This window comes from Octopus bimaculoides, chromosome 7 (genome assembly GCF_046866305.1).
Source record: "Octopus bimaculoides isolate indiv1 chromosome 7, ASM4686630v1, whole genome shotgun sequence".
Classification (NCBI taxonomy): domain Eukaryota; kingdom Metazoa; phylum Mollusca; class Cephalopoda; order Octopoda; family Octopodidae; genus Octopus; species Octopus bimaculoides.
The window spans coordinates 63,353,014-63,365,202 of NC_142934.1; the positions used below are offsets into that span (position 1 = coordinate 63,353,014).

A 12,189-nucleotide genomic window follows, 5' to 3' on the forward strand; every position below is an offset into this window, starting at 1 on the left:
AAGATAATTATTTTGTTTTGTATTGGTTTGCAAGATTCTTGATGTGAAATTGTGTGTTGAAACTGATTTTGCTGTATCTTGAGAGGGTCATTTCCTTTTATTATTAGTCAATTAGTTAACCATTTAGTCAATTAATTAATTGATTGTTTGATTAGTCAATCAGTCAGCCAGGCTCATCAGAGTCCTTTTGTTACTATCCATGACCACACACATGTTATATATTTCATTTTTCAATGCTGAAGTTTCACTCTGACACTAATCAGTTGCTGCCTTGAGAAATGTGGTAGCAACTGGAAACTAAGAGAAAAAAACAGAATGAGGTCTCCGCTTCAAATAAATGAATTTAACTCTCCGACAGAAATTGAGTACATTATTCCTTTATTTGTGTATTCAATTATATGTGAAAAACTATAACATTGCAAATAGATATGTAGTTTACATAAGTCCTTTAAAATTTTGAAACAATAATTGAATAATTAAAACAATCATTTTGAAAAACAAGTGAAGAAAATCATGCTCTTTGAATTTCTGATAAATTATTTATTCAATAATCCAAGTTGTAGGAAGTTGAAAAATAAATAAATAAATAAATAGATAAAAAACAAACAACAAATAATGAATTAATATTAAAACATATTACATTACAAAATAATAGTATGAATAATTTATTGTTTTTCCTTTAATACAGATTTGGCACTATTATAATTTTAAAAATAATTACAATACACACACACACACACATTCACATGTACGCACTCTCACATGCTGTGGATGTTCAGATAGGCACTGTGCACTTTTATAATCAAAGTTTATTTATATGTCAGATTCTGCGGTGACAAAAGTATGGTTTTTGATAATTAAGGGATGTCTTATCTTACTGAATAAGTTTTGAAAAAGTGTTGCTACACATTTAGTGTTGCAACAATTGTTGATAAATTTCCAGATATACCAGTTCAACATGGCAATACTGTTTGTGAATACTGTTTACTGATAAATTCTGTGAAACAGGTCCATTGAAAGACACAGAATATTGTGGAAGACCATTGAAGTTTACTGAAGACATATGATTGGATATTTCTGCCTGTATGCTGCGTAGTCCATCAAAATTATTAAACAAAGTTAGCGCAGCAGCAAGATATTGGACTTACAACTGCTCATAAGGCCATCAGAACAGAGTAAAACTCTTCCTATATAAGATAATTTCAGTACAAGAACTGAAAGCAACTGATCACAGAGAGCATATGTTTTATTGCAGATGGCTAAAACTGACTTGTTGAAGAGGAAACTGCTCGTGTTATCGATGTCACCTTCTTTAAAGGATGCAGTATGTCACCATTTCTTGGGTTATGGTAATTCACAAAATACAGGGTTGAGGTTGTCCAGTAATCCTTGCAGATTTTATGAAATACTTCCACCTGATCTGAAAGTTGGAGTCTGGGTTGCAATATTCAGGGGTTGCATTAGTGATCCTATTTTCTTTACAGAGGCAATAAACAGTGAGTGCTATTATTTTCAGATTCTTCTCAACTTCACCGTAATACATGACTCGAGAAGAAATCAATTACTCATGGTTTTGATAAGATGGTGCTACCACCCACTCTTTGAATTGAAATCTTTGGGGACTGCATTATTTCAAAAGACTTGCAGCATACTCCACTTTCATTCCCAGGATCTTAATCCACCTATCTTTTATTTATGAGGAGCGGCAAAGTATGCTGTGGACTGCAAGTGTTTATACATGCCTAATGACTTGAAAAGGCAATAACCTCTTATATAGGGTCCATTTCAAATGAAGAACTAATAGTGGTGTTTAGAAATAAAATGAGTCCAGGCCTTAATTGATGCTAAAGGACATCACTTTCAGCACCTTGTTTTGTTCATAATTTCTATCTGTATCCCATATTGTAACATGTTTGCTAAGAAAGAATATGACAACATTGTGACCAACACCTATATATATATATATATATATATACACACATGAAATATATGTAATTAGTGATGCCCAGAGTATACAGCTTACATGTTTAGAGTATAATCACTTATCAACAGAGTTTGGTAAATTAATTGTCAAAACAAGTCAGAAATATCAAGAGAAATAAGAACATGGTGATTTCTAATTAATTTGAAGTAATCTGGAATTATGCTACTGGAAAATGATGGTGACATATGTAATAGAACCCAACACTGTAAGTGAAGGCTTTCTTATCAATTTGATAGTAATTAACTACAGAGATATATTTTGGATCTAGTAGTAAGATTTAGTGTAGCTAGTACTGTAGGATGGCACTTTGTCTTTGGTGAATCAAATCTATCATTTGAAACTACTTCCACTTATATTGTTATTGGCCTTAGAATATTGTGACTTTCAATTATTTTTCTAATGTCTTGCCTATGTAAAAAATTATATTATTACAGTTGTTTTTATTAATGGTTTATTCTTTCAGAAAACTGTATGAGTGTTATTAGTCACAGTCACTACAATTGCAGATGAAACATCTAATGGTTACTAATTCATATCAACAGACTAGCTTGGCAAAAGATATCAGTAAATGTATGGTCTAAACCAAGAATTGTATAACATCATCATCATGCACTGGATATATTAACACAGATCCTTAGAGTGACTTTGCAAGCTGAAGAGACTTTCTTTTATGCAACGTTATGTGTCTTTTTCTGCCACATCAGCAATAGTAGACTGAGGGGTATCTGTACTGCCTTCATTACATTCTTCTAAGCCTGTATTTCCATCAGTTGCTATTGTATTGCCAGCTGTGTCATCCTGCGATCCATCTTGGCATTCCTCTTTGGAAACTGCATAATATGAAGCTAACATTTTAGCATAACCTGTATCATCTTTATTAAGTTCAAAATCTAAGGATAAAGATTTACTATCAAACCAACAATCTTCACTGTCAGAACTGGATTTAGTTGGTGAATAGTAAGATGCTGAACTTATTTCACTATTGTCTGTAAATTCTATATTTCCACCAGTTTCAGCATTGTTAGTGGGTGATGTTTGTTCATCTTGGCATATGCTTGCTGATATTTCAGATTCTACCTGTTCTGGAGTCTCACAAGTCATTGGCTGGTTTTCAGAACAGCTTTCATTTCCTAGAGGCATGTCAACCACTGTATCACTAGATCTATCACTTTGTTGATTGCTGTCATTATCAAAATTTTCTCCCAGAGTAATATGTTGGTCTGTTTGAGACAGATTATCATCGCAACAGTCTTTTCCACTTGAGTTGTGTTCTTCAGAACAATTGCTTTGCTTAGTTAAGTTATCTTCAGTTGCAATCTGGTTTGATTCAGAGATATTATTACTATCTGCACTGAGTGGCTCACAGCTTTCAGTTTCTGTCAGTGGTGACTGATCTGATTCAGTAATATTCTGGACAACTTCATTGGTTACTAAAGGTTGATGCATTTGGATTGTATCCTTCGAAGTTTCACTTTTTGTAATTGATTCATCTTGAATATTTGATGGCAACTCTTGGTTAAGGTCACTTTCAGTAAATGTACTCTCTTCCCTTGCAGAAATATCCTTTCCATCATTTTCATTTGTAGAGATTTCTGACTGTGTATCATGTATGCTTTCCATATCTGTAGTTGTTACATTCTTCTTAGCTGCTTCATTTCTGCAATCTTCATGTGGTGATGAAGGATATTTTGAAGAAACACAACATACATTGTTATCAATCGGCACACCTTTAACAGTTTCAAGATTAGAGTCAATATTGTCAGAAACGCTAACTATTTTAGCTTTAGGATACTTATTCTGTGGAATCAGAAAGAGAAATCCCATGCTGTCAACATCTTCATCAATTCTCTTTACTGGGGAGCTTAATGGAGAAAAGATAACTCGATTTGCTCGTATTTCTTCTTCCTCTTCCTCAAATGAAGATTCTGTCATTGAATTTGATGGAAAAAAATATTGTGGGTGAGGAGAAGAAGCTCGGGATGAAGATTCAGGACTATTTTGAGGACAGAGTGGGGACTGTCGGCCAGATAAATTAATTTTTTCTTCAAATTGTTTGGTAATTTTTCTAACAGGAGATTCTTTTGGTTTGTTCAAGTCCTCCTCGGTTGGTTGATTTAACAAATAGCTGTGATCTGTCAGAAAAGCATCAGCAAAAAGTGCACAATCTTTAATTATATTGGATTCAATCTCTTGGGAATTCCGTCTTGGTTTTCTTGGACAATCTATGTTATGTAGCTCTTCTTGATTTGTTTTAAACATAGAGTTTGTATCTTCAGTGACCACTTCTTCCATAACAGTATCTAGTTGATGGGGAATTGGTGTTATCCTCCCCGTTCGCTTAAGAGAATCGGTAAATGCAGCATATTCTCTGAAGGCATTCATTTCTGCTTCAGTAGCATTATATGGTAATCTGTCCCATCCCTTTTGAGAGAAAGCAGGATTCATTCTACTGTCTCTTTGATTGTCAGGAATATTTTTGGTAGTTTCTGAACCCTTTTCTGCAAGAAACGTTCTGATCTCACTGCTAATTGAGCCTACAAATACATTCTCTCTTTCATTGTCTTCATCTTTGACAGCAGGTGCAATATTGTCATGTTGCATGGTGACACTTTCAAATTCAGACTCAGAGTTATGTGTTAACGTTTCTACCTTAAATACTTTTGTTTCTTCATCAACATCGATAGAACATTCTTGGAGATTTTTAGTTGGTTTTTCTGACACTTCACTATCTATGGAAGACATCTGTTCTGATTCACTAACAATGGTAACGTTATATTCTTTAAAATATTCATTTGAACTGTCAGAAACATCACTTTCTTTCGAAGATGTTTCTGTCGAATCTTTGACATTTGAAGGGCTACATTCTTCTTCAAGGTTTTCAACCAAAGTACTTGGTAGTTCACAGTCTTTAGAAGACATCTGTGTTGATTCAGTAAATATTTTCTCAACATCATGAGGATTCTCTTTTGCAATTCCTTCCAAAATGTTTTGTAACTCACTATCTTCTGCAGATAATTTTATTGATTCAGTGATTATATCATTAACAAATTTTAGAATCTGATCATCTTGATATTTACAGAGGGAATGAGGAGAAAGCTCTGGAGATACACCGCTTTGTTTTTCAGGAAGCTTTATTGTAATATCCTTTAGTGTCACAGAACTTAATGAAATATCTGCATCTACATCATCCAAAACACTTGGAGAAACCTGAGAGCAACGTCTAACCATAGAACGTCCTCTTTCCCTTGGAACAGAAATAAATGTATCATCATCATCACTTATAGAAGGTGACTGATTATACTTACTTCTAGCAGAATATTTTAAAGGAAATTTTATATTTTCAAAGTCTTCAGAGTCTGTAGATTCTTCAGCACTGCTACTTGGATCATACTCATTATCATCATCACTGAGAATTTTTTCTCTCATGTTATTCTTTTCTAACATATTAGGTAAGACACTTGTTTGCAAATGTTCAGACTTGGTATGGTTTTCTCTATCATCCTCCACTTCACTTTCCAGTTCATTTAGTTTGAATGTCTCGTCTTTTGTAAATTGACTGCTTAAATTTGGGGCACTGTTAGCAAAGTCTTTGACAATGGTTTTTGTTTCATTAAGCTCAAAATGTGGGGAGTTTCCAGCACTCTTTGATTTCTTTGTCAGAAAGTTTTGAGCTGTTTCGTCAATGGTGATGAAATCTGAATTTGTATTTAGATATTGCTGACTATCACTATTCTCTAATTCACTTAAACTATCCGATTCATAGTTTAGACTTGCTAACATACTTTCATTTAGAGTAATGTGTGGAATAGAAACACATGAAGAATTTCCAGATACTGAACTTCGTCTATCATTTGAATAATTTGGCATTAATTCCTTTTTATTAGGTCCTTCTACTATTGAAATAAATGAACCACTAGCATTTGATGAAGTTTTGACAAAGGTTGGAGTAGACTGGGAACTGCTCTTTGCTAAACCAGCTTCAACATCTTCTATAGAGTTTGCTACATAAATGATATCATTGCCACACATCACAGCACGTAATTGAGGTGTATGTTCTGAAATGTCATCTTTTGGATCATCTGGAACTGGGCATTGTGGTCCAATAGTAGGTGTACTCATGAAGTTTTTGCAGTCATTCTCATTTTCTTCTTCGGGTATATTTTCAAGATTATTTTTTACATCATAATGTGATACATATATGTCAGGAATTGAATCCTCATTGCTAATTTTGTTAATTGAGTCCATGTCAACCACTTCATCACAAGAAGATGGTAATTTTAGGTCAGGTAAAGCAATATCACTAGCAGACATTGGACCTGTAATAGTGGGTTTTGGTTTTTGCGTTGCTTTTGAAGAAATTTCCATTTGCAGAATTTTGGGATCTTCGGTAATCTGTATTACTGTTTCATTAAGAGTAATTTCAGGTTTTGGTACATGCAATGGAGTTGGGCTACCATCTCGATCAAAATCAACAGCAAAGTGGTCAGGAACTGGATTACTTTTGCTAATCATACCAAAGGTTGTAATAGTGTTTTGGGGCCCAGTGATGCAAGAAATTCCCATTTCATTACTAAGCGAAGGGCTACTATTAAACTGGTATGGACTGTTCATGTAATCATCATGCCAGGAAAATGGCATACCAGCATTGTTACCACTCATATCATGACTTCGGCTTGTTGGAAGATCACTGAAATACATACGTAAAGATGATTTTGTAAAAGTGGCTGGTAGATTGTACCATGTTGTCATAGATATGTGTAAATAAAAAATAGGCAACAATGCATTGTGTACTCTATAAAACACTGTCTTAAAGAGGATAAAGCATTGAGTAGGGAGAATTTCAGAAAGTGCAAACTAAATATGCAGTCTTTAAAAACAAGTGCAGGTTTGTCAAGAGTTAATATCCCGCCAAAAAAGGCGTTATGCAGAAGATGTCCATTACAAGGACATCAAGTTACAATGCGGAGGATGACAGGGAATCCCAATAAGTGACTACTGAAGTGTGACATCTAATTTCAGCTGTACATCATATGGTGAGTAATCACTGTATGCCATGAAATACATTTACAGTCAGTTGTGCTTTAAAAGTATGGACAGATTTGGCAGCCATTTAGGTGTAGAATATGTTTAGACAGTTGTGCATCAAAAGGACAAATAGAGCAGACGACCACTGAAGTGTTACATTAAGTATATCTATTGTCAATCATGCAACATGAGGGCAGGTAGTTCAGGTAGCCAATGATGTGAAACAAACTATATCTGTTGTCAGTTGTAGATGGGAAAAAGTAGATAGCTGATGTGACAAATGAGGTATGATTAAGGCATATTCAGCATCAGTTGTGCATCTATAGGATAAATAACTTGAGCAAGTGTTGAGGTGTGATGTAGAGTGTATTTACTGCTCTGTACATCTCAAGGTCAGGTAGATTAGAAAACATAGCTTATCAGGTGTTTATGAAAATTAAGCTCTGGTTGCAAAAAGAAACATCATGAGGTATATCAAATGCATTGATTGTCTTTGAGGTAGATAAAAAACATGAAAATTTGTTTCTGTGAGATCAGCAAAAAGTATATCAAAACTCCAGCAAGAGTAGGATAATCTTTGGTAACATAATAATGTAGCTCTTACATTCACTTTAATTTAGCTGTGTATATAATTCTGAACCAAGATTTTCATTTCTATAGTAATAGTTCCACAGTACCACTGTTACTTAGGCATTCATGACAAAAAAGAACTGGTGATATAGATGAATGGATAACACAATGATGTACCTGCTCATAAGTTGTGAGTTCAAATCGACTTGAGTCATTTTGTTGTTTCTAGGCATAATTCTTTATACTATACTTCTGCTTACCTACCTATTGGTAATAAGCATGTGAACGTCTGCAAGGGCTACAGTATTCTATCCACTGGTGAGAGTAACCTCTGGTTTGTTTCCTGCTTTGAAACTGGAGCAAAGAACCAATCCTTAAAATTCCTGAAAGGTTTTGGAAACATTTACATGTTTCTTTCATGATTGCAATACTAAGTGTTGAGCTGTATGAATGTAGTTACCAAAAAGTAATGAAATGATGGAAACTAAAAGAAATTTGACTTCCTGTGTTATTTGCTGGTGGTGGTATCTTTTCCTGTTGTCGAAGGTCATTCAGTAAAAGATCTATGTAGCTCTGTCTGCCTGTATGGAAGTTGAAGAATTTGGTTGGATTTTTAAAGGATTAAATCTGAAACACTCATTATGTTATTTTATTTACAAGTATTCTACTTTACAATACATATGCATGCACACATACACACACACACACGTACACATATGCACCTGCATGTACAGGCATTGCTATTGGGTTAAGAAGTCTGCTTTGTAACCATATAGTGTCATGTTTAGTTCCACTATATGGTACCTTAGGCAGGTGTCATCTACTATGGCTTAGGGTTGACCAATGCCTCATGAATAAAAATTAGCTGGATAGAAACTGTGGAAGCATGTTGTCCATATATATATATATATATATATATATTGCGTACGAACAACCATGCTACATGGCAGTGAAACATGGGCTGTAACTGCTGAGGACATACGTAAGCTCGCAAGGAATGAAGCCAGTATGCTCCGTTGGATGTGTAATGTCAATGTGAATACCCGTCAGAGTGTAAGTATCTTGAGAGAAAAGCTGAACATTAGAAGCATCAGTTGTGGCGTGCAAGAGAGACGATTGCGCTGGTATGGACATGTGGTGAGAATGGAGGAGGATAGCTGCGTGAAAAAGTGCCACACCCTAACAGTTGAGGGAACCCGTGGAAGAGGTAGGCCCAGGAAGACCTGGGCTGAGGTGGTGAGGCAAGACCTTCGTACATTGGGCCTCACCGAGGCGATGACTACGGACCGAGACCTTTGGAAATGGGCTGTGCGTGAGAAGACCCGGCAAGCCAAGTAAGATCGTTGCCAGTGCCCCTGGACTGGTTCTTGTGCGGGTGGCACATGAGATGCACCATTTTGAGCGTGGCCGTTGCCAGTACCGCCTGACTGGCTCCTGTAGGATTTTCGAGCGAGATCGTTGCCAGTGCCCCTGGACTGGCTTGTGCGGGTGGCACATAAAAGACACCATTTCGAGCGTGGCCGTTTTCGTGCGGGTGACACGTAAAAGCACCCACTACACTCTCTGAGTGGTTGGCGTTAGGAAGGGCATCCAGCTGTAGAAACTCTGCCAAATCAGACTGGAGCCTGGTGTTGCCATCCGGTTTCACCAGTCCTCAGTCAAATCGTCCAACCCATGCTAGCATGGAAAGCGGACGTTAAACGATGATGATGATGATATATATATAACCTAGAGTTGCCATCAATATGCCCTCTGTCCATATATATATATATATATATATATATATATAGACAGAGGGCTTCCATGCAGTTTCACAGACACACACGTGTGTGTGTCTGTGCGTGTGCTTGTGTAGGTCTTTATAATGCCACCATTCCACTGACAGTGATAATGTTTATGTCCCACACAAGCAAAAATTCTGGCACTTCATGTGAGGTCATGAAATAAAGTACTTTAGTTGAAAACAAGCAAAAGTCAGTGTCTGGAAGAGCATGTAGCTGTACAAATCCACAAGCAACAAATCTTGTCTAACCCATGCCAGCATAGAAAAGCAGTGGATATATAAAGAATATTGATGATGACAATGATATACCACAAATCTGTGCACTCATACATATACATACTCGCAGGTGTACAACTGAAACAAAATATAATATAATAATAATATAACAATAATCCTTTCTACTAAAAGCACAGGACCTGAAATTTGAGGAGAGGACTAGTCAAACCCCAGTGTTTCACTGGTACCTAATTTATCAACCCCAAAAGGATGAAAGGCAAAATCGACCATGGTGGAATTTGAACTCAGAACATAAAGATGGATGAAATGTTGCAAAGCATTTTGCCTGACATGCTAACGATTCTGCCAGCTTGCCACCTTAACAACAACAACCCTTTCTACTATAGGCACAAGGTCTGAAATTTTTTAGGGTATGTAGGGGCTAGTCGATTAAATTGATTCTTGGGCTCAATTGGTACTTATTTTTATCAATCTGAAAGGATGAAAGGCAAAGTCAACTTTAGTGGAATTTGAACTCAGATCATAAATATGGTTAGAATACCACTAAGCATTTTGTCTGGTATACTAACGATTCTACCAGGAAGTTGGTCAATACTGTTGACACCAATAGTGTATTGGTACTTCACTTTACTGAGTCTGGAAAGATGAAAAGCAAAGCTGATCCTGACAGGATTTGAACTCAGAATGTAAAGAGATGGAACATCTTTTAATGCTTTAATACTTCTGCTAATCTAGATACAATTCTGAATTGCAACAATTAATGATAGCAAGGTCTTTGACAAGAATGCCTTGAATAATCACATCTGCTGTCAATATTAGCCAAAAAATATCAAGACGGACAAATTTTTCTATGGATCTAAATTTCTTAAAGCCTGTGTTGTACATTTTTAATATTATGTGATATTGAAAAGATATTAATTGATTGCTGTTTAAGTTACAATAGTAAAGGACTATGCATTGTTAAAAATAGTATAGCTGTGTGGTTTAAGTTAATTCCTCACCATGTGGCTTTCGATTCTGTCCCACTGCATGTCTATATGTCTAAACTCGGCTTGCGAAGACCTGTTGGGGCAAGTGAAATTGAAATCATGATTGAACCAAATTCAATGACTGGCACCGGTGCCAGTGGAGTCCTAAGAGCACCATCCAAGCATAATCATTGCCAGAGTAGCTGTCTGGCTTCCGTGCCAGTGGCACGTAAATAGCACCATTTGAGCGTGATCATTACCAGCGTTGACTTACTGGCACAGGAGCCAGTCCACTCGCCAATTAATACAAGAAATCATCATATAGATATTATCATTGCTACGATTTTTCAAGATTGTTTGCAATCATTTTACTCTAATTTGTTTGTTTAAACATTGCATGACACACAATTGCAAATAATAATCTACGGAAAATTCTTATTTCTTATTAAATAGTGTAGCTCATTAGATCAGCCGAAGGTCTTAAAGCCATTCACCATATTTGAGAGGATTAAGAAAAAAAATGTAAATAAAAGAAGAGAAAAAAGAACAAAGTACTCTAAAGATAATTATGAAATAGATTAGTTCTGAAGTACTTGATATAACGACATTTCTATTTAGAAAGCCTGTGTTGATTAAATCTGGGATAATCTTACCAGAAAAATTATTACTCATTTTGTTTTGATATTATTCACACAACAACATACAACAGTCTAATGCTATTTTATAACATATTCTTATAATCTCTTTACTCTGGATTAGCTACAGTAGTGTTTAGGCATGTGTTAATGTTACACTCCCCTTTTCCCTGCTACCATTCACTTCAAGTATCACCAAAGGATGTTCTGTTATAGTTTCATTCACATCTACAGTGCTTTATTAGAATTGACTCAGATTGCTACTTTATTTTATCAACCCAGGAAGGATAAATGGCAAAGTTTAGCCACTGGCCTCAGCAAGATTTGAATGCTGCCATTTTCTCTCCTCAGCCCTCTTTCACTTTGCTGTCAATCCTCTGTTGATTTTAAACACTCCAATGTTTTACTTATGCAACTCTGCATATTTTGATAACACTGTACTTTCCACTGCTAATGTCAGCATATAAGCCATGTGACCACTTGTTTCATTAAAAAAAGATCTTTCTTTCATATAAAAAAAGATCTTCCTTTGATATCATTTCATTTTGATAGGACTCACACAAACTGACCATAGTTTTCCTCTTTGCAGGATATAATGATAAGAAACAAATCAAGACCCTGTATCAACAGTATGAAGGATATTAACAAGATTATTAACATGTAAAAAAAAAAGTAAATTGTATTTAAAAACCAAATATATTGATACCAAAATACCTTTGATGATAATGATTTCATCAAAAAGAGAAATTTTACAGAAATAAGAGTATATTAAATCATTTGTAGTAAATTGTGTGACAGTGGAGGTATTTATGTTAATAGCTCTAGCTGCAGTGACATATTTTCAATAATACTTAAAATGGATAGTGGTGCAGAGCAGCTAAATAAATACATAAGAGTATTTAGTTTTCTCGCTCTCTGTTTCAAGTTTAAATCTCGACAGAGTCAGCTTTGTCTTTTAACTTACTGGTGTTGAGTATACTTTTCTTC

At 35.4% G+C, this 12,189-nt stretch overlaps 1 protein-coding gene across 3 annotated transcripts in view; it reads right to left on the reverse strand.

Moving 5' to 3' along the window:
* Positions 1 to 516: 516 nt before the first annotated feature.
* The window catches only part of LOC106884525 (uncharacterized), a 38,902-nt gene continuing 27,229 nt past the window's right edge, over positions 517 to 12,189 (reverse strand). For all 3 annotated transcript variants that reach the window (XM_014911957.3, XM_089355448.1, XM_089355447.1), the window contains exon 8: positions 517 to 6,671. In XM_014911957.3, the coding sequence (XP_014767443.2) occupies positions 2,663 to 6,671 (4,009 nt within the window). In that variant the 3' untranslated portion in view covers positions 517 to 2,662. The remainder of the gene's footprint in view (positions 6,672 to 12,189) is intronic.